The sequence below is a fragment of the Perna viridis genome, chromosome 9, assembly GCF_037379345.1.
Source record: "Perna viridis isolate PV_CMFRI_1.1 ecotype Kerala chromosome 9, ASM3737934v1, whole genome shotgun sequence".
NCBI lineage: Eukaryota > Metazoa > Mollusca > Bivalvia > Mytilida > Mytilidae > Perna > Perna viridis.
Window position 1 is genome coordinate 33,276,013 of NC_142453.1, and position 24,096 is coordinate 33,300,108.

At 34.0% G+C, this 24,096-nt stretch overlaps 1 protein-coding gene across 5 annotated transcripts in view; it reads right to left on the reverse strand.

The window, feature by feature from the left end:
* The window catches only part of LOC148607898 (chromatin remodeling protein domino-like), a 56,162-nt gene that overhangs the window by 31,429 nt on the left and 637 nt on the right, over window positions 1-24,096 (reverse strand). For 3 of the 5 annotated variants that reach the window (XM_088544243.1, XM_088544241.1, XM_088544240.1), the window contains exons 2-19: window positions 22,779-22,874; window positions 21,090-21,781; window positions 18,584-18,683; window positions 14,403-14,580; window positions 12,752-12,878; window positions 10,923-11,108; window positions 10,436-10,576; window positions 9,972-10,155; window positions 7,931-8,010; window positions 7,132-7,540; window positions 6,775-6,845; window positions 6,399-6,497; window positions 5,298-5,475; window positions 4,178-4,314; window positions 2,844-2,954; window positions 1,569-1,820; window positions 666-802; window positions 1-187 (exon numbers count right to left, since the gene is read on the reverse strand). In XM_088544243.1, coding sequence (XP_088400369.1) covers window positions 1-187; window positions 666-802; window positions 1,569-1,820; window positions 2,844-2,954; window positions 4,178-4,314; window positions 5,298-5,475; window positions 6,399-6,497; window positions 6,775-6,845; window positions 7,132-7,540; window positions 7,931-8,010; window positions 9,972-10,155; window positions 10,436-10,576; window positions 10,923-11,108; window positions 12,752-12,878; window positions 14,403-14,580; window positions 18,584-18,683; window positions 21,090-21,781; window positions 22,779-22,863 — 3,354 coding nt within the window. In that variant the 5' untranslated portion in view covers window positions 22,864-22,874. Of the gene's footprint in view, window positions 188-665; window positions 803-1,568; window positions 1,821-2,843; window positions 2,955-4,177; window positions 4,315-5,297; window positions 5,476-6,398; window positions 6,498-6,774; window positions 6,846-7,131; window positions 7,541-7,930; window positions 8,011-9,971; window positions 10,156-10,435; window positions 10,577-10,922; window positions 11,109-12,751; window positions 12,879-14,402; window positions 14,581-16,033; window positions 16,245-18,583; window positions 18,684-21,089; window positions 21,782-22,778; window positions 22,875-24,096 lie in introns of those variants that run through there. The other 2 variants (XM_088544245.1, XM_088544244.1) reach the window with 2 other exon arrangements.

The window sequence follows — 24,096 nt, forward strand, 5'->3', positions numbered from 1 at the left end:
CTTCAATGGATCATATTCCAAAACTTTCAGAACACAAGATGAAGTACGATACTGGATACCTTCACTCTGGAAAGGTGATATGATTGGTCGAGGATCAAACAAACTAGGATGATTGCATACTTTTCTCAGCTGCATCAACACATTGATGACAGACATGAAATGTCCAGACTGCAAAGTTTCTTTTGTCCTGAAAAACATGTCATTCAGAATGAACTACAGGAAGAACTGTTTGTAATATTCTTCATACATTGCTACATAAGGATTGTTCCATTTAAACATACAAGGTACTGTGGGAAGGCACTATTTTTTCCAGGGGACTCACTCATAAAAGCAGTTTTTAGCAAAGTCTTATTTCAATTAATTTGACTATGGTTTTGACTAATACCCATACTTGTCACTAAACAATTTGAAGGACAAAGACCAAAGATTTTACACAGAAATTTTAATAGATACATGTGTTACCAATCTTGGGGACCTGCAGTAAACCTTCACTACTGGCTCGTATCATGGTTTTAATATTGGCAGGTTTATGGAATTTAGATGTCAAAAAGAGCAACTAAATAACGATGCCTGCCGTTAACCCTACAAAAATTGGGATATAACTGAAGTGAAAGGTTTGTTTTAGCAAATACTTCTTAAAATTTGAGAAAACACCAACAACTTACTGTCCTTGAGACATGAAATCTTCATAAAGATACCGCTGACGCTTGGACAAGTGACACATAACTACATGCTCAAACTTCTTTGGCATTTGTTTTTCAACATCAGCCTTCAATCTTCTTAGAAGGAAAGGCCTCAATACCTACATAAAGGAAATTAAACAAGTCTGAATTTATGAAAAAGCAATTCATTAATAATATGCAAAGCAGGAACAACAAGATATTGCAACCTTCTTCATGCTTAGAATACCACCCACTCAACTATCTACGGTAAACAGGAAGTGAGAAAAAAAAATGAACTGGAAAAAGGAGACAGGGTATAAGACTTCATGCAAAAGTAATATATACATAAAATATCTAAGTATTCACTCCAACTGAAGCTGTGAAATCTGTTACAGTATTGTGTAACAGATGGACATGAATGATGATTGCACTAAAGCCCAACTATAGTGACAATAAGTATAGGGATGCAAATAATCAACTGTCATAGTTTAGCAAAAACTTCCAGGGGAAAATGACAACCATCCAAACAAAAACAAATATGAAGAAAGGACAGCTGTGCCTCCTACTAAAATTATATTCACACTGAACAATGAGCTCTAAAACTTCCATAAAAATATATACATAATTGTACAAATCCAACTAACACAAATAATTTTGAAGATGTTACTAACATTGCTGATCTGGAACAGCCTTCTGCACCCGAAGGATGATGTTAGTATTTATTTACGAGGATCTCTTACGTAACATTTACCAATGCTCCGCCTTTACTACCTCGATACTCTAAAGATAATATCAGTATCTTTCCAACCAGATTTAAACTGCTCAAATCAAGACACTTATTACAGTGCCTAAATTTTGAAACTTAACATGATAACATGACAAATATAATAATATAATTAGGAATACCTTATGTAACCTCCTAATAAGACTTTCATTGTACTCATGGCTTCCTTCAATCATTCCTGTTAAAGGATTGGCAAACCACTCTTTAAATTCTTTGTGAGACTGGAACACATGAGGCATAAGAAAGTGCATCAGTGACCACAGCTCCATTAAACTATTCTGTAAAGGTGTACCAGTCAACAGGAGACGACGTTGACTTGAGAAGTTCAACAACATCTGCCATCTCTGGGACTTGAAATTCTTAATGTTTTGAGCCTAAAAAATAAACAAACAAAAAACCATAATACACTTACTACAAGAACTCTGTATGACATAACTTGATTGTTTTGTTTGTTTGTTGGGGTTTAACGTCCGAGCAGCAATATTTCAGCTATATTCAGACGATGAACATGAAATTGATGATAAAATGAACACGAAATGATGATGAAATGAAAAAGGGATGGGACACAAGGACAATTGGGTTGACAAATTTTGATTGCCACTGGAAATAGGGAGAGGTGGGTAGGGTCAGGCAATTTAGCCTCCTGTGGCGGAACCCTATGGTTCCTACTCCTATCGAATACCACAGCAGGGTTCTGTAACGTGCGAGGAACAGGGCATCTTTCCCAACACAGTGCACCACTATGGTTTGCGGTCAGGTTTTCCATATTATAGCCTGACAACCCCAGCATGTCAGACGCCAGGAGTATCCCATTCCACCACCTGGGGCACACATCCCACTTGCTCTGTGGGCAGAGCATCCTAGCCCCTGGCTAGGGTTCTGAGCACTATTTAGTCACCTTTTACGACAAGCTTAGCGCTGCTGCAGATCTATTCTTTTAACACCCGGACCTGCACGGGGCGACGTAACTTGAAATGCTTGTAACACATCAAAATGCAGTTCAAAATTCCAGAAAATCATATCACTTCCTTTATCAGGTATCACTTGTGGTCTATGACAGGACACTCCTTAGCCACTGAATTGGTCATGAAGCGTTTTAAATAGACATCTTTATATACCCTCCCTTGGTAATCAACCTAAAAACTAGTTCTAGATTGGATGTGAGAAAGGGTGTCTAGTCCATTTGAACATGGGACTGATTCAGAACATGCACTTCCCACATTATCTTATCCATTCGATGTTGATATAGTAATTCATTTCTTGTTTGTATGACATAAAATCTGGACTGACACTGAACTTCAGAATGTTACAATGGCCAAGTAATAAAAATTATACAGGAGATGCAAATGCTTTTAACGAATATACTATCTCTACATTTATATGCATATGTTACATACCTCATCTAAAATAAAATACTTCCACTTCTTTCTTCTAAAAGCTTGATGGTCTTGAATAACTAGCTTGTATGATGTGATACAGACATGAAATGCATTCGTCTTGGTCCATCCCTATAAGAAAAGAAAGTTTTCTAAAATGCAAGATTTAAAATATGCTTTCTCGTATGGAATAAGTTTCCATTCTGTTGTCAATATCAACTTCATGATTCCAACAGCAAAAGAATCACATTCAAAAGAAAAAAGAACTTTCATTTGTCCCTTTTTAAATTCATAAGAAACACAGTAATTTTCTCATGAGAGTGATAAAGGGAATGATACATATAACACACAAACACGATTTTACAAAATTAACAAAGCAGCAGCAATTGGCAAAATACAGGAAGAATAAGGGAAGACTGGCGGTGATAAAATTCAGATTTGAAAAAAGAAAGGCTTGCAAACATATCACGTTCAACATGGTGCCAATTCCAGTACACACAGAACAAACCATTGAACATTTTCCATGTTACTGACCAATGATATCCATGTATCTGATTGCAGGAGTAATCAAGGGAGCCAAGGTTATAGCAGTAATCAAAAGAATGTAGTCCAAGAACAAAGACCAGACATGGATGACAGACATATGCAACAAAGAACATAATATAACTAAAATCATACAAAGTAACAAAAGCAAATGAGCAACACAGACTTCAGTAAAAACTGGGAGCATGGACAAGATGCACTGGTAGGGTAAGCGTCCTCTGCTTTTCTAATAACACCCGCCGAGTTGCTCATAAAAAGTCAAGTCCGGGGTAGACAAAAGAGGAAAGGAAAACTATGTCATGCAGAACAGATCAGTTTTCATGGTGCATATGGATACACTGCAACGATCCACGAGTTCAGGACCACCATAAAACTTCTGTACTACAATCTTGCAGCAACATAACCCTGTTCCAAATGTCTATTTGTTAGAATTCTAATGCAATACAAAAAGTCTGTGTAGTTTCGGCAAGCTCCATGACAAAAATGCACTTTGAGATAAAATTTATATAGATTGTGCATGAAATTAGCACTTTGCAGGAGTAATCCTTCTGGATTTTGTTTGATTTGCTTGAGTGGGTCATAAAGTGTAGTTATCTCAAAAGTACACATCTAAATACTATTCCCACATTAAAATATAGCATATGTAGGCCAAAATAGCATCATCTGATCCATGGGTTTTTCTACATCATGTACCACCTTACCATAGACAGTGGTCTGAATTTTGGTAAGTTGGAACAAAAAAATACAAAAACAAAAATGAAACACAATAATAAAACAGAAGTTTGTTTGCTTCTTTACTAAATTTCACATACCTGTCTCTTCATTTTTCTCTCCTTTTGAGTTCCATAGTATGTTAAGATCTTGAAAGCTGGACACCATTTTTTCAACTCCAACTCCCAGTTTAACATCACACTCGTTGGTACAACTATCAAATGGGGACCCCAAATCACTAAAACAGATAGAAGTGTAATACTTGAAAATACCAACTAGCTATATTCTTAATAAACTTCAGAGTACTCTGACAGCACAAAAATAATCAACTTTCATTCTGATTATCATTCAAGCTTTACAAGATCATTAATGTCACTGACAATGCTGATTAAATACAGTATACTGCATCCAATGGATGATGTCAGGTTTTATATCCCAAGGGTCTCTTACGAAACATTTACCAATGCTTCGCCTTAAACCTTGGTTAGTACATGTTCAACTTACATGTATCACAAAACCAGGAAGAGAAAGAAGTTTTCAACCTTTGATTGCCACAAATTATCTTGATTAAAAACAAAACAAATACTGAAAAAAAAGTCATTAAGTCATATGATCTATCACTGAACTAATCAACAAGTAATTTGTTATACAAACATACATCAACAAGAGGCTTCCAGGAGCCTGAACCACTCACCTGGTTAAAGTTTGTCTTTCAAGGGCAATAAATTTAACAAGGATGTGTCCAACAATCCAACAATTTTGACTCAAGACTTGGGTAGGACTTATCATAAGGATTATTTCTGCAATTGAAAGTGTCTATCTATTCTAGTTTTCAATAAAAAAAAAAGTCATTTGTCATCTTTCAAGGGCAATAACTCTAACAAGGAGTTGTCTTGACAGCTTTGATCCATGAAGACTTTTGAAGGCCTTATCATAAGGGTCAAATCAGCAAGTGAAATAATTTTGCTAAAACTAACGGTTTTGGAGGTATATGCGAACAACTACTATCTGATCCCTACGTTCTATTTTTAGCAATGGCGGCCATGTTTTTCGACAGATCAAAAATCTCCACATCAGTTTTATGCAGGATACCCCAAGAAAAACTCAAACCAATTTTGAATCCAATTGTGTCAGAGGAGAAGAAAGGACAATGAAGGATAGCAAGTGATGGCAATAGCTAAAAATGCCTAGGGCTTTACCACTAATGTCTTTCTATTTTACCTTTCTCGCAAGCTAAATGTGCCAACAAAGCAATGGTTTGAATAGTCTTTCCTAAACCCATTTCATCTGCCAGAATTCCATTCAACCTCTTTTCATACATGGTAGCTAACCAATCTAATCCTACATGTTGATACTCTCTCAAATTGTGCTTCAACAGGAAAGGTACAGTAGTTTTCACCTAAAATTAAAAGCAGTAATCATTTCATTTTTTTCTTGACCAACCTTTCAAAATAAAGCTAGGTAAAACAACAAACTGTGAGCAAAGCTAAGTTATCTCCCAGTAACAATAGGGTCGAAGTACACTGGTATAAACAAAGTTGCAAAATTGTAAGTAGACATCACTACAGTCTGAAATTGAATCCCACAACATGGCCAACATATACTTCTACAATAGTCAAAATTTCAAGTTCCTGTAATACAGAGCAGCAGAGAAAAAAACGATAATCACTCTATACCTCCAAAGTGGCAGTAATCAAAACAATTATTACAATAATAGCAGGGATTTATTGAATGTTCCCAGTGTAAGAAAATTTGATACTTCACACTGTTAAATAAAATATTTTCACTCATAAGCTTTCTCCTATCAAAACATCGCATCACTAACAAGAATCCGCCGTTCACAAAATTTGAAATTTATGTTGAAAATATCAACCTATAATGAAGAAAGCTATATAATAAATAGGATAATCAACTGTTTATCATAAAAAACCAAAATTTGATCACTTGTGCCAAGAATGCAGTAAAATTTAACTCATGGGCAGAACAAATTCCGCACACTCGTTAATTTGTATCATAAATTGGCATTTACTCTTTCCAATTAATTATCCTATTAATAAATGATTCATTATCTATTATACTATAAAGTGATCAACAAACCTTACAGAAGAATAGGGTAAAGTCAACTATATGTTTAGTGTCTCTTTCTTGAGATTTGAATGCCCTAAAATAAAGCACTCAGAGCAATTGAAAGACAGTAATATTTGGCAGGAATAATAGCTGAGCTTTAGAAATGAACAGCAAATAATTTCATGCCAATATGAATTCTACACATTTATTCTTAAGCAAATGAGTTCTAGCTTCCCAACATCTAAGAGAACTCACCGTGGCTGTTTCTAAGGTGTATCCTTTCGGCTGTAGACTCTGTGCCTCGGCAGCAATATCTGTTAATTCTTTTCCTGGTCCTGATACATCCTCTTCTTGCTAAAACATACAAATTGTTTCAGTTAGGATTGCCTATAAAGTTATTCATTTACATTTATTAACATTTTTAACTTATAAATTGAAGTTGATGATAGTGTCACTGACAATGCTGATCAAATACAGTATCCTGCAATTGATGGATGTTGATGACAGTGGTTTATTTCCCGAGGGTCTCTTACGAATAATTTACCAATGATTCGCCTTAAACCTCGGTTTAACAGTCCAATGTATTAAAATCGGTAAAGGCTAATAGTATGAATGAGTATGGCTTCAGTACCTTTGTTTCTTGCTTATCCATTAAGCTTTCTAAACCAACATCTTCTTCAACATCTATTTCTTCTTCTTCCTCTATTAATAAATCAATTCAAGCCATATGAAACAAATCAAATCCTTGACAATTCCTAAATCATCTCGATATGATTTGTAATAATTCATGTTTATCAAGTAATATCATAGAAGTACCATCAAGTCAGTGAAGAGAAAAACAAAATAGCAGAAGAATTTGAGTGAAAATCTTAATGATTCTACATAAAGTGTTACATCAATAGGAAACTGAACATGCATGAAAAGAGGATGACATTAGCGTTATCATGCCTACTAACAACATCGTCTGAAAAGTGAAATAATAACACACCATCCTCTTCCTCTGCAGTTTCCTCTTCAGATTCATCATCATCGTCCTCTTCATCACCATCACTGGGCTCATCAAACTCGAAGTCGCTATCATAAGCTGCAGCATACTTTTTATACAGCTCCTCCATTGGTAGGTCACTCTCATCCTCAAGATCTTTAAGCTCTTTGCTGTAGTCTATTTTCTTATCATGTTTCTCCTGTTCAGCTATGGTGTCTTCATTGTCTGCTTCGTCTTCTTCCTTCACTGTAAATTCATCATCTTTACTTTCTTCTTCTGGTTCTTCAGGTTCATTATCACTTGGTATACTAGCTGGTTTTTCTAAAATATCTGATGGCAGTGTCTTCAACAAGTCCTCCAAGGGTACCTCACTTTCCTTATGTAATGCTTCAAGTTCTTCTTTTGTTGAGGCCTAAATAACAGTTATATGGTACATGTTAAATGGGGGTCTTAGGGAATAAAAGTTCTCTATCTTAATTTATTTGTGGTAACTTGTGCTCAATAACATTTCATAATAAAATATTAAATCTAAAAGTAAAAGCAGTCAAATAATGAAATTCAATGATATATTCAGTAGATTTTTTGCAAGGAAAGATTTCTAACTGTCCAAAGCTGAGGTAACCAAGTGTCTCAATATGCAAGCACTCGGGGCATATAGCCATGATTCAATATAGGAGATCACTAGCACCAAAGTGACAACAATTGACTCATCTGGTGACTCTTGACTCCAGTCAGGAAGTTTCCCAGATTTATCATGTTCATACTTTATATAATAGCATAACTGATAGATATTTCCTCTAACCTCATCTTTGTCCATTTCTGCTTCCTCTTTTTCAATAGTTTCTTCATCATCAGACTCATCATCTTCTGGTTTGAATTCATCTGAAGTAAAATTTGCTACAATTAACACAGGCATTTCATTTTTCTTTCTAAGTTGATAATATTTCTATTTATTGTCATACAGCAGAACAAAGGAATTAGCTTTCTTTTCAGCTTAAACTAATTTTTAACAAGAAAATAATCTGGTAAAAAATGATTTCTATAACAAACTCTGAAGTGTCATCCATGACAGGACACTCAGAAGCCACTGAATGAGCATTCTAAGCGTTTTAAATGGATCTTTTCATTTTCCCTCTCTTGGTAAACAATCTAAATACATTTTAAAGACTGGATGTGAGAAAGGATCATAACAATATAATATCTGATAAGTGATGACAATTTTTGAGTGTGCATATTGCATTTGTTTAGGTAAGTTAGGTAACAGTACAGCAAGATGGACATATTGAACATTTTTATCTCCCTTCAATTAGAATGGCGCATGTCATCTGATCTAATAACAATCAAAATTTTATGTAGTATGAATAATGAAGAAAACATTCATATGATAGCTGCCTTATATTTTATGCTGTTCTTGAAGTGTTTTTGGAATGTATGATGTTAAGTTAACTCCTTTTGTAACCAATGTCAACAAGATGCAACAATTGGGAATAGAAGGAGCCATGTGCCATTTATCTTTTTCCAGCTAATAATGTTCTTAAAATTACATTATTTTACAAAGAATGTTTAGGATTGGCCCACTGAAATTCTGCAGAAGACTAAAAATGGCTCATACTCAAAATTTAAATTCCAATCACTGAAGACAGCAACAATATTCATGAGCCAGACTTAACCAAGGACTGAATTACACAATTAGTGTAAAAATTAGTGTTAACAATTTTTAAAAAAAAATTATGATACAACAATCCACTCTCAAAGATTTTATTCTCTATTGACTCCCTGTTCGGATTCATGTGTCAAAAGAATAAGCTTGCATTAGCGTTAAACTTGTCATAAAAAGCAACTAAATAGTGCCTAGGGGCTAGGGCGCTCTGCCCACAGAGCAACAGGGTTGTGTTCCCCAGGTGGTAAAATGGGCTACCCCTAGCATGATACACGCTAGGGTGTCAGGTCATTATACGAAAAACTTGACGGCAAACCATAGTGGTGCACCATGTAAAGAAAGACGCCACATGCCTTGCATGTTAAAGAACCCTTCTGTGGTATTCTCTCCTAGGAGCAATTGGGGTCCACCACAGGAAGCAAAATTGCCCGACCCTGCCAACCTCTCCCTATTTCCCATGGCAATCAAAATTTGTCGACCCTGTGTCCCATCCCATTTTTCATTACATCATCATTTCATGTGCATTAATCATTTTATCATGCATTTCATTCATTGCCTGAATACAGCTAAAATATTGCTGCTCAGGCGTTAAACCCCAACAATCAATCAATTCTCTATTGACTGTATTAGAACCAAAACATTTGTGTCATCCATGACAGGACACTCAGAAGCCAGGGTATGTGCATTCTAAGCGTTTTAAATGGATCTTTTTATTTTCCCTCTCTTGGTAAACAATCTTAAAATAGTTTAAAGACTGGATGTGAGAGAGGGGTTTCACAACAAATGCATTAAAATGCAGACTAGATTTTATGAGTGAGTGGAAATTAGCAAAATCTGAAGTAAATATCAGAGATGTTATTGTGAGGTCAACAAATGAAGCAGAAATTGGCAAAATTGAAGTAAATATACAATAAAAAAAGAATCTTAACAGTAAAATCTGGATTTGAAATAGTGGAAATCCGCAAAAAAAAAAACAAAAAAAAAAACAAGAAAATCATCCTGAATTATACACTGTAACACGAAACAAATTAGATTCTAAGTTAAGGTCTGGTATTGATAATTCAGTTTGAAGATGGGCAAGAATTTCTTAGCTTTAAAAATTGTGCTTCCCAGTTCATCAAGGTTTTCAATGAAAACGTCAGTCCACCAACACACGTAAGACTCTGATTCAACTATTTCTTACCATCCCCTGTTTCACTAACAGACCCTACTGAGCCAGCAGCAGATCCTACAGAACTCCCTTGTTTCAACCCTTCAGTAAGCCATGTAGAATATTTCTCTGTTTGATCAACAATAAAATTCAGATGAATATCCAATGCTTTCTTCCTCTTCTCTTCTAATCTACTCTGTTGTTTATACTGCACTACCTATAAAGATCAACATCATATTTATAAAGAATCACATATGCATTCAAGAATATAGCTTTCAGTCTAATGCTATGAGCAAAAGGGCAACACAAATCAAGCAACCATCAGTCATGTAGTTCTTAATCCTCCCACTAGGTCATTGACATATGATAAAGGACTTTTTAAAGACCAAAATATGCAAGTTTGGTAGAACTCTAAAGTATTAACAACGGTGATATGGATAGTAACTTCTTTTCAACTTTGATCGTGATGTGGCAAGGAGTTGATAACCAGCACTTACTTTTTCGATGTTTGACCAGAATTCCCTAACACATTTGGCAATTTGACTAGCAATCTTCTTCAACTTTTTCCCTTCTTCTTCTTCTGCCTTCTGTTCTTTTTGCTCCTGTTCTTGGAAATGTTTTGATACCATTTTAGCAAGCTAAAAAGAAATATTAAAAATCAAAATACTAATGAAGCAGACCAGTTTATGCTGCTTGATGACCATCAGTATTTTTTTAATGATATTATATGTAAATGATTTGTACAATCCAGTACTTGGTGTGATTTTAATAAGGTACTATGAGGAGATTCGCAATCCATAAAGTAATTTGTGGTCAAAGTTCTTAGAAACTATGGAGAATCCTTTAAAATAAATACTTCATAGGCATTTTCTTGTTTATTCAAGAAAGTCAGATTTTCAAGAATATCAACAACAAAAATAATATGCAAGTATAAAGGACAAGACATAAGCAACAGGTCCAAAATGGGTTAACTTCCACTTCTACCTTTCTAGCAGCGACTTTTTTCCACTTCCTTTCCTGTTGGAAATCTGCTGCTAGCCACTGCATTTCCTCCAGAAGATAATCCCAATGACCTTTACACCTTGGTGGTTCATGGACTTTTGGTAATCTTCTGGAGGACCACATGCCATCTTTTCTCAATTCTGCAACTCTCTGCATTACTTGAGCTTCCTGCAATATAAATTATTTTGTAAAATAAACTTTTCTAATCTTAAAACAAGAGGCTCCCAGGAGCCTGAATCACTCGCCTTGCCTTTCAAGGGCAATAACTCTAACAAGAAGTTGTCCAATTTTGACTCCATGAAGACTTTGGTAGGACTTATCATGAGGATCATTTCATCAATCTAAAGTTTCATTCTATCTACTATAGATTACAAGATATTGACTGAAAACTGCAAAAAACGTAACATTTAACCTTTCAAGGGCAATAACTCTTATATGGAGATGTCTAACAACTTTGATCCCTGCAGACTTTTGTAGGCCTTATAATAAGGATATTTCAGCAATTGAAAGATATTGGCCAAACCTAACGGTTTTGGAGATATATGCAAAAAACTACTGTATGACCCTTATATTCTATTTTTAGTAACGGCAGCTATATTTTTTAACTGATCAAAAGCCAAACACTCATTTTGTTCAGGATACCCTAAAAACAAAAATACCAACTTTCATAGAATTCTGTATAGTATTTTTTGAGAAGATTTTTGAAAGTAATAACAGCAAAAAACATCCTAAAAGGGCAACAACTCGAACTTTGGTCACCAGATTTTCACCAAAATTTGACCACAGATGGATCTCATCATGCTGAATACTTTTACCCTATGTCAGAATTTGGCTAAACTTTACAGTTTTGGAGATATATGCAAAAATCTGCTGTTTGACCCCTGTTCTATTTTTAGTAACAGCAGCCATGTTTTTTAAGTGATCAAAAATCCAAACAGTCATTTTGTTAAGGATACCCTAAAAAACAAAAATACCAACTTTAATTGAATTCTGTAAGGTAGTTTTTGAGAAGAAGATTTTTGAAAGTAATAACATTAAAAACAGCAAAAAAACGTCCAAAAAGGGCAACAACTCCAACATGGGTCAACAGATTTTCACCAAAATTGGACCACAGATAGATCTCATCATGCTAAATACTTTAACCCCATGTCAGAATTTGGCTAAACCCAAAGGTTTTGGATATATGGTAAATTTACTGTCTGACCCCTATGTTCTATTTCTAGTAACAGCGGCCATGTTTTTTAACTGATCAAAAATCCAAATGGTCATTTTGTGCAGGAAACTCTAAGGAACAGTCATTATAAGTTTCATGCAAATCTATTCAGTAGTTTCAGAGGAGAAGATGTTTGAAGAAATTGTTAATGATGACGACGAACGCCAAAAGATGGCAACAGCTCACATGGACTACGGCCAGCTGAGCTAAAAATGTAGTTGTATTGGCACTTAGTGAAAGTACAGTCAACTATAAATTAACAGTACATGTAGCAATTAACATTGCCATAACTGACACAAATATCAGCTATGGAAGCAGAATTGCAGGTTTGTCTACCCAGATAGAATAGGTCTTGCCAACAGAAATGATGCAATCCACAAGAATTCAATCTGGTGAAATTTAAACTGTGGATTTTACTTGTAATTTACAGTTTTATTTTGTTCCAGAACAATTAACTAAACATCTGGCTGTATTCATTCTTGCTAAGGATATCTATATTCATCTTTTTTAAAGCAAACTCATTATAATCAGGAAGTTAGGGTAAAAAGGAAATAACAAGAAAGGCAATATGGATTGTCAGCATATTGAACAATCTAACCTGTTTAGCTCTCTCAACAATAGCCTCTGGTGTGCCCATTGCTCCCTCATACACTGATGATATTTGTTGTTGTCGAGTACCAGCTCTAGGAGATAATGGTGGGGATTTGTGCTTGACAAGGCTGGACCTGAATAAAATATACAGCAAATCATGAGTACAAAGATTGAAGTTGAAAGGAATCTCATCAAATTATGCCTAAGAAAATCTAGATTGCTTCTCGATTTAAAAGAAATTAGATACCATTTTGTACAGAATTTATTTCTATTTACCCTGTCTTGCAAATTCATCTAGTAGGAAAAAGTACTTTAAATTAACTCAGAATATAAGACTGTTTCCCGGTGAAGAAAAAAAAATGGTACAAATTAATCCAAAAACTAGAGGCTCAAGAGAGCCTAAATCGCTCACCTGGTTAACCATTTGCTTAATTGAAAAATTTCAGGAATGAGACAGGCCAAGTTGAAATCAACAAAATTGTCTAATGCAAGAAATGCTTTACACAGCATTTTCATGACCTGAACCAGGCAACAATTTTTGAATTTTTTTCAAAAACCTGTCTTATGACCCCTAAGTTCCATTTTTAGTATAAGCAGCCATATCAATTCACAGATTAAAATTCACAACTAGTCATTTTGAGCACAATACACTAAAGAACCATTATCCTTATTTCATTGAATGATCTTAAATGGTTTTAGAGAAGATTTTCAAAGTTGTACATGTGAAAAAAAAAACAACAAAAAAACTGTTTCAGGGGTCATAACTCCTACATTAGTCAATGAATGGTTTTGAAAATTTTGGCATAGGTCCTTCTCATGATGCTTAACAATTTTACCCTGCCAGAAATTTGCTAAAGGCAACGGTTCTCGAGTTATTTGCAAAAAAACTGCCATCTGACCCCTGTTCTATTTTTAGTAATGTCGGCCATGTTTTTTCATGAATCGACAATCCCAACTGTTAATTTGTGTGGGATACCCTAAGGAACATATAAATCAATTTTTATTGAATTCTATGCAATGGATTTTGAGAAGATTTTCAAAGTTGCACATGCGCAAAATGCAAATAAAACTGTTCCAGGGGCCGAAACTCCTACATCAGTTGACCAATCATTTTGAAAATTTAGGGATAGGTCTGTCTCATGATGCTGAAAAAATATTACTCCTGCCAGAAATTTGCTAAAGGCAATGGTTTTTGAGTTATTTGCAAAAAACTGCTATCTGACCCCTATGTTCTATTTTCAGTAACAGCCGCCATGTTTTTTCATGGATCAAAAATCCCAACGGTCATTTTGTGCAGAACACCCTAAGGAACAATCATGCCAAGTATAAAACCTGTCAGTCCAGTAGTTTCAGAGATGATTTTTTTTTAAATTTGTCCACGACAATGCTGATGCTGGATGCCAGACAGGAATTATTTTCAAATTGTTAGTCTAAGTGCTTGATATGGTGTTTATTTTTCAAATTTACTCACATGAACTTTCCTTTCTCTTTTTATCCCAACTAAGATTCATAATTTGAACTAAACATCCAAGGGTATGTATCATATGTCACTTCAAATATCCCATTTAAGAGAAAAATGTTCATATTTTCCCAACTTAAAAGGAGGACATGATAGAATTAATAAAAACAACAAGATCACATAATTAAGGGTCGCTTACAGAGCTGGAGAGCTGCTGGATTTAGTCATCACTGATGTGTTAATACTAAGAGGTTTTATATCAGTTGGAGTTTTGGTGAGTTGGCTCTGGAGCTGGGGCATTGTGACTGCTGGAGTTACAGTTGTTGTCCCTGTAGTTGGTGGTAATGATGGTGATGATACAGAAGACGGTGTTGCTTCTAAAATAAAAATTTAAGAAATTAAGGGGCAGAAAGTATTTCATTTATAGTGCTATATTTAAGGGAGAAAACCAAAAAAGTGGAAATAGTTGAAATCTGAAGATTACACAGTAAAAAGGATGTAATGGTAAATTCCAGGTTTTAATACGCAGAAGAAAACCAGGCCTGTATATTAGCCCAAAATAATTCTTATATAACATTTTCTAGCAGACAAGTCTATTTTTAACAGACTTGAAATGTAAAATACAAAATAAAAACACAGTAGGAATAAGATACTATGAAGATGTATTAATGTACCCTTATGGGTAATACAATAATACTTTAAATTTGAATAATTAAGTAGCACTCCTGATAAGAATCATGCTAAATGTGATTCATGGTTGGAAAGCCTACACATTTTGTAGCTTCTAATATACCCTATGCTTATATAGACTGTACTGTAGATTTCACAGTTAAGGGAGGTAAGTGTGTGAACAACACTAAGGTCTCACTAACCACTTCTGGGTCAAATGACCACCCCCCTATGTAGTACCAATAACACACTGAACCTAGACATATCCATTGTAAGTGCGTTATTTTTGTGTACTATGATTAAAAGTAGTCAAAATAAAGCTGAGAATGTGTACTTTAAAATCATATATGTAATTAACTACAAAAGTATACGAATATTGTTTACATGAGCGAGTAATTTGCCTCCATGCTGTCAGTTAGCAGAAAAGGTAAAAATGTGGATTTTCAGTATTATTTATTCAAGTAAATTTTGTGAAGAATTTCTACAATCATCGTATTATTAGCATAATGATTTTGGAAGCCTTATTTTACAAGCTCTGCAACGGTATGCAACTTTAAGATGTCATTTGTCCTGGGAATTCACAGTGAGACTTTGAAAATTACTTTTTTTAACATGTAAAGTAATGGAAACATTAGAAGTGGTTAGTGAGACCTAAAATACAATAGAAACGGTTGGATTTTTAATGTGGATTATCTCGTAAGAGCAAACAGATTGTAGTGAATAATTATACATTTCACCAATAAGAGCTATAAAGCAACTTAATAACAAAAATAAAAATGTGTAGCCTTTTTGGGGTGTATCACATATTATGGAATTTGCATGATTGATACAGACTACTACTTAAATTATTAAAAAAAAGCAATTGGAATTCATTTCATGAATAGCTGATTAATATTACATTACTATGCTTAGATCCTGCTTTAATATTGATACACTAACACAAACACGAAATAATCAGTCAGCCAAAACATCATGAAGAGTTAATTAAAATCCTCACAAACTTTAAAATATTAATTTCTAGGAAGTATCAAAGGAAGACAACTCTTTTCATTTCATGATTTCTATTATTCATGAGACAAAACATGTTGTATTACATTGCAACCTTGGCTTCAAATGTCAAAGGGTTGACCAATCAAGATGCTTTGTTTGACCTTTGTGTACCTGGCTGAATGACAGACAGAGGAACTGCTAATGGTGTCTGTGGAAGTGTTGTCACAAATGACAATGGTGGAGTGACAATGGGCTCAACAGTGGTGATAATAGGTGGGGAGGGTTGTGGTGTAACAGGTGCATGGCCAAAAACCATCCCATGTCGACCACCAGGACGCTTCACTTCATGACCTGCCAACATATCCATTTCAATTTTTGAATTTTAAGAAGAAAAAAAGAAGATGCACTAAAATATGAACTTGTTACATTCATAAAAATTTCCATAGAAAAGAAAAAAAATCATGCACAATTGGATTACAACAATTAAATCAATAAAATTAGAAGCAAAATTAACTGTTTTTGAAGACAGAAAATTTAGTTCATACCATCATGTGAATGGAAAAGGGAACAGACCACTGAAAGCTACTATGTAACCTAAAAAAAGCAGTGTTGTCAACATTCAGCCAAGCACACAAAATCCACAACATTGATTTCCCTGAAACATACCTACCTTCATGTACATTATTATAATACTTATAACATTTTAAACATCTTCATACAGTAAATTGTTCCCAAACATATGTAATTCAAAATCCTCATGTGAAAGTAACCTTACAATTGTTTAAGGTACAAAGAATTCCACAAAAATAGGTTTTCTATACTACAATTTTTCTTAATTATACATGAGTATTTATTTTTCCAGTTTTCAAGGGGAGTGTGAAATCACAAAATCAAGAATTCAACAAACAGTTATCCCAGTGTATGTAAGTAAACTTGTATAGAAAGACTTTTTATCTAAGCACTGTACAAGCCATATTTAGTGGTTGACATTCTGTCACCTCTTAATTATTGAATTAACCTTCATCAGTTAGTTACGTAACATCATTGTTAAACATAAATATATGTACATGTATACTGTTAATGTGTTCGGGTATTCTCAGCTGTTTCTATCTCTCCATTGCTAACAAATGTTGTAAAAGCGGCATTCAGTAAACTCGAACGAATGTTATCATATAGGTAAATAGTTAACTTCCATTGGCTATAAAGATTACTTCTTTCCCAATTGTAGGCAGTGATAAAATTAAGGCAAAATACTTGCTAAATGCAAGCTGAAATTCAATATTGCTATTATAAATTATTTCTACTTGCTAAAATTTGCAAGTAGAATTCCATGTCATATAGATTCAGTGAAAACAACCCAAAAAACTTAATTTATTGAGTGTAAATTTTCAGTACTTGCTAAATTTAGCTAGTGGAAAAATTTCTGCTATTCAACCCTTGGTAGGTATTGTAAATCACTTATCCATAAAGTCAAAATGCTTACAAAATTTTTGTTTTTAATATCAAGCAAAAAAGCCTTTTCTTGGTAACAACTTTAATTGACCAACAAAACCTGAGTACCCAACACAAAATGTACCCTCAACACACTAAGTTAAATGAAATCACAGTACACATCAAAGTCAGTCAAAATGATCTGTTTCTGCTAGTTGCAGACAGGAAGAATAGATTTGCAACACTTATGATATGGTTAAATGTAAGGTGAAAGCTGTCCTGTGCAAAAAACAAAAAAACAAAAGAAAGTTCATAAAATCAAAGTACACGTACTCTATAATTATGGAACATGTAGATTGATATATGTAACAGGACATAACAAAAAAATTTAAATTTAAATTAAAAACAAAATGAGAATCATGCAACACATATAAATAAGCATGCAAGAATTAACTAAAGTAATTTTGTACTTCTGAAAAAGCATGATGAGATATGGTCATTGGTCAACCAAATTGCAAAAAAAAAACACCAACATGACACAATTTATTTTAGAAAAATTAATCTTTAATTTTCACCTAGGACAAAGCTGGTGTCAAATACTCTACTTCAATTGAATTTTAGTAAATTTCAACTCTTTCTGTAAACATTAACCAATGCCTTCAACATGCAAGAAGAATGTAGCGAAATTCACAAATTTGCCAAAATATAATGAGAATTCATTTCAAATAGTTTCAGCATCTGTGGAACAGTGTAGTACACGTTACATCCTTTTTCCCATTCACAGAAATAAAATTGGCATTGGTGAAATGAAGGACTATCTGAACCAATTTAAAAGTAAACATGTTACATGTATTCATGGATATTATATGTCAAACTTATAAAAAGGACTGTTGTATATAAATATTAACAGAGACAAAATTTATTCTGAAGATAAAAAATATTCAACATGTTACAGCTCTATCTTTAAAAAAAAGACAGAAACTTTTTACACATAAAAACCTAGGAACAGAAACAAAATATTGTACAACTAAATGTACATTTAGACTTCTACATGTACATATGAAACATACAAATGTATGTAAATGAACTTTGAAGATGACAGAGAAAAAAACTGCCTCCAAAGCAATTACTGAAGAGTATGATCACACTTGCAGCATTAGAAAACCTTTCAAACAATATTTACTATATTTTTCAAATTAATACACAACTAAACATTTTGTACTAACTACCTACAAGCTTTTTCACAGCATTGCAACAAGTTTTGATCATATAAATAGTGACTTTATTTACCTTGTTTATTTAAAGCAGCAACAGATGGTGGCAAAGTTGTTGATATTGCCACAGGTGTTGCTATAGGAACATTACTTCCGCTACATGTTCTCACTTTAACCTAAAAGCATAAAAATGAACTGTACTAAAACATATGCACAGTGATAAATAACTTAACAACAAGAGTTTAATTTTGTTAAGGATTTCTAAATGGTCAAAACACACTAATCAATATCCCATTTGTCATATACATGTACATGCAAGGATGTCAGTAGTATCGTAAGTAGCAGATAAACTGCTGAAATTTTTTTTAAGACTTCACCCACTTTTTCCTTAAATTGAGAAGCTGTCAAAAGATAAACAAGTAGCCTTAGATTTTGCTGGTTGACAGCTTCTATTGGCATCCCTGACATGCAGTCATCAAATTTAGGCTGGACCACTGGAGCGCAGCCGATTAAAGTCCTGTTGGTCCGGCAGTTTTATGAAAACTACTGGCCCAAATTTCCGATGAAAGTTTTCCACCGGGACTAGCTCAAAATCGGCAAATTGTAAAATATTACTTTGGTTGGATTTCTATTCATAGATCAAATAACTTTATACTGACGTCGAATCCTATATTCAATGGCAAGGTCATATATAGGCGAGTCGGTAAAGGCATGAAAAATCCCGAGAATCAGACCTGGACGGATATTACTGATTCAACCTAAAAGAAGTGATGCTTTCCGGACCCACGCTAATTATTTTTTCCCTTCTATCGCGGTAAATAAGAGCTGACAATTAGTCATATTTTTTTATGTAAATGCATATTTCCCTTTCATGTCTATATTTTAACAATTTCGATGAAAATAAGCAAACTTCAACTTGATTGTTGGCGAATCAGCCCAGGTCCTGTCACGCTCACTCCGCTTTTAGACGCAGTCAATGACGTTGCATAATGAATAATATATAGGATGTGAAAACGTAAACATGTCCCAGCTTTCGCTAGGCCTATTGAAATAGACGAAGTAGAGGATGATGTTGCTGATGGCCCTGGTTCCTCAAGCCCAAACAATATGGATGACCTTACCACCTCCAATACCAGAGACAGTGCAGAAGCAGACCCCGTGAAGGAGGTTGTATTTATTTTAATAAAACAAATGAACTTGGCATTATCTTAATATTCAATAGATTCAAGTCAGTACATTTTGTAAACATTCAGAAAAAAATGAATGGAAAAAGGGTATATGTGAAAACAACAAATTCCTATCTTATGATCTATAGGTCATCTATCAATATTGATAATGAAATTTTAGGAATATACATGTAAGCCCATATTATCTTAAATACCCCAATGTATCTCTTGTAACCTCTCAAGTCTAAATGCCACATGCACCTATGAATTATCAAGACATATTTCCCAATATTGATGCATGAATGGTATAAATTGTGATAGAATGGTAAACTACTAAACCTCAATATTATTATTTTAGGCTGTAGTAGATGGACTGATAACACAGATAATCCAACACTCTAAAGGAGCTGATGATAAAAGTGATGAGGTGGATGAATCAGAATGTAGGGATGTTGAGGATGATGTGATAATGAAATGAATGAAGCCGAACTTTACATACTTTTGTTTTTTATTCTAGAGAATTAAAAAAAATAATAAAAAATTCAACAAAAAATCTTTTTTATTCAATATCACAAAAAAGTGGTGTTTTTCAAAGTCTTATAAGGTGAAAAAAGGTGTAAGGAGAGGGTTAGAATGCAGGCTTCATTTTCCGAAGAGCTTCTTGGGGCTTTTAGCGGCCCTGAGACCCACGGCCACAAGCGCACCTAGCAAGCTCGGAACATTGGATGGCAGCACCGTCCACATCTGTTGGTCCACCTGAAATTTTTTGGTCCAGTCTTTTTTTTTTTTAAATAGACTTATGTCCAGTCCCCTACTTTTCCTAATTTCTTTGACTGGACATGTACGAAAAATATTACCCATTACGATTAGTAATACATCAAACATTAATTTTTCACAGATAAGTACGAAAAATAATATCTACAAAATTGTTTTCTAACACAATAAAGCTCTTTTTTTCAACCACACAAATTACTGCAAGTATGTCGACAGAATCTGTGATAATCAGTAATCATGAATTTTCATTCCATTACAGTATTCAAAGCAACCAATGAAATACTTTATTATTAATCAAATGATCCATTTGTATAGGAGTTTTTCTACCATGTAAAAAATTGAGTTTGATTCAAAATACAGTAAATTTGAGATCATCTAGGCTTTATCTTGCTTACCAGATTAAGAGCAGGCTATGAATACTGTGTGCAAACCACTCCACAATTATGAAAAAGAGGCACCAAGAGCCTTGTTTTACCAAGTACATGTAACAGCAATGACTTTACAAAGCAGACAAAACCAGCAAATGTGCAAGAAAATATATGGTTAAAATCAAGTTTTGAAAAAGCAGAATTCTGCAAGCCTGAATAAGAGAAGAAAATTATCCCTGTAGTAAATAACAGACCACTCAACTAAAAAATGTACCTCATCATTAATTTTTCTTTCTAGTCCATGGTCCTCTTCATCATCACTGTCAACATTAGATGATTTGAGAAAGTTAACAAGCTGAGGGGTAGGTCTTTTTTTCCACATGAAGAAATCCATCATATTTCCTCCATTCTGAAGGAAAAATAATTCGGATAAAGTCTCAATATAATTTTCCTTGATTTCTGACATCTCTCTTTTCTTCCCATCTAATATCAGCTTCCTGTTTTTAGCTATATCTTCAGTGGCAGCTGCCTTCTCTTCTAATTTTATTTTTTTCTTTGGAGAAGGTCCACTCTGATTTGCTAAAGCTGTTAAATTAGGGAATGTTGAACTAAGACCACTAGGTGGTTTTGTCTCCATCAAAAGTTTATTAGCAGCAGCAAAGGCAGATGAAGAATGTCCTTGGCTGCTGGGGGCTTTAAGTGACTGTTGGTTTGACATTTTATACTTAAGCTGAAGGTTGGTATGAGAGGGCAATGACCCTGTCCGAGGTGGTATAGGACCATGATGGTGAATGGTGCCACCTGTCGCTCCTGAATGTCTACTTGGTAACTCTTGTTTGGCTGGCATGTTAACTATCCGTGGCACTGTAGCAGGGATCATAGGACCCACTTGTCCCACAAACCCATGAACTGAGGTGCCTGCATTTGACTGGGGTGAAGATCCTGCAATCAGCTGTTGACATATTGCTGAAAAAATAGCAGTTTACATTTTAATTTTAATAAACAGAATACTGTAAAACTGAGGAACTGAGTGTGAATAGGTACTTTAATTAATTACCTTTACATTAAATTATCTTATCACTGAAAAAACGAAAGGAGATGAACCTTGATTAGTCGATGGGTAAAATGTTAATGAGTTATCCTAAATTTGAGTCATACCAAATAGAGTATTCATGATCAAAAATATATCAACGACAGAGATGAATTCTTATTTTCAAATGTTTTTTCTTCTACTGCACGTTTTACAGTATTGTATGATATTAAAGAGCTTCACTCTGTCAGATTTTGTTTTCTACATTGACGAAAATTACTTGATTGCAATACTTATTAACATGATGCACACTATGATCAACAATATGCCACAAAACTTTATTACTATAATAAAAATCCTCTAATTCAGTGACAGAATCAAAATACTAGATGCTGAAAATCATTAATCACTATATTGTGTGTTAGTTGTTCAGTTGAAACTTAATTAATCATTTAGGACAGTCTTTGAAATTGGGACCAGCCCACGCTGGGAAAGATAATGGCAGGCTTGCAGAAATTTTGCTTCCAAGCCAGTCTATGCTATACAAAGTCCTTTTCAGATTAAGGGTAGGGGCTTGTTGTCCAAAATTTAGACAACAAAGACTTAGGATTAACAATTTTTATTTTTATCAAACAATCAGTAATTGTGCTACTGACAAGTTAACACATTACTCATAGACCTTGGAAAAAAAAAAGATGTGCATCGCAAGAAAGCTTTTATATTTAGAAATAGGTGTGCCAACATTCATATTAAAATTTGATCTTTTTTCTTGGAAACAAACTTACCCCAAATTAAGGATTCATTCCATTGTGCTTTTATGATGTGATATTTTACAATACATCTATTAAAAGCTACAGAAACAAATATGAATGAGCAGTGAAGATTACAAATGGCAAAGAACTTATGTTTTAAAAATGTTTTATTGACCAATACCTTGAGCAGTTAGTGGAATGCCAGCAAGAATGTGTTGACTACCATTTTGTTGTAAATCAGGTTGCTGGGAGTCATCCTGGTGCATCCTCTTCTACCCTACAATACAAAAATTGATATAAGTACTTCTTCAAGGTCAATATCCATTGATATAAATAATCTGTATTTGTTGCAGGCATGTTCAGGTAAAACCAATAACCCAGTTAAATGTAAGTGAACCAAAAACGCTAGTTTTACATGTTTTAATTCCTAAGTGGAACTTTTGTTACTATTCATGGTCATAAGACTCCTTAGTGAATGAATATTGTCATGGTATAAGGGAGATAATCCATTTGTATGTTAATCGTGGCATGAATAAATTGGTTTGGAGGCACTTTATAGTTTTATTGATATGGTGATAACGTAATGTGACATCCTTTAATACAAAATGTTCTTGGATTTTTTTCCAAATATAAGGTTTCCACGGGAGAACTTAGAATGAAGATGAACTTTTCCACTCCAAGTTACTTTTTTTTAGTGGAGTCCGAGTTGCTCATTTGCTTTTGTTACTTTGTATGTATGATTTTAGTTACTTTATGTTCTTTGTTGTGTATGTCTGTTTTCCATGCCTGGTCTTTGTTCCTGAATTACATTCTTTTGATTACCGCTGTGGCCTTGGTTCCCTTGATTACTCTTTCAAAATTAACAATATGAATGTTAAAATTTATACTTTGTTTCTACTTTTCAGGTTGTCATTTTCACTCTTCAGTGATCCGATGACAAATCTACATGTAACATTACATCAAATTCACAGTAGATTTTGTTTTGATTTTAAACTCTTAGACTAATCAAATGAAGGGTAAGATGCATTACCACTAAATCTAACTATGTCATCCATGACAGATTAAGCAGAAATGCATTTAAAATCTGTCTTAATTCAAATGTGGTTGTTAAACCATTTAATGTAAAATATTGGAAAACTCCTAATTGAACTGAAGGAACTGTTTTTAACCATTGGAGCCAAAAATTCAAAAAAGACAGGATTTATTTCCAAAATCTTCTATTTTGAAACCGGCAAATAGGTAGGAACTTGTTTTTCCATAAGATATCAGAAAGCTCCAACTGAACTCCCATGTACTTTCATTTTAAATTGTTTAGCTTACAGATTGCTCTGCTGTGTATTCAGTCAGCATTTGAATTCATTTTAAGTTTACATGTATATGCCTTAAGGTTTTTCTTACTTGTAATCATTCCTGCACCTTTTTTTGTGGTTGACTATTTCATTATTATTAAGATCTTTTTTGTTTTCATTATATTTTTCACCACAAATTAATTAAGGTTC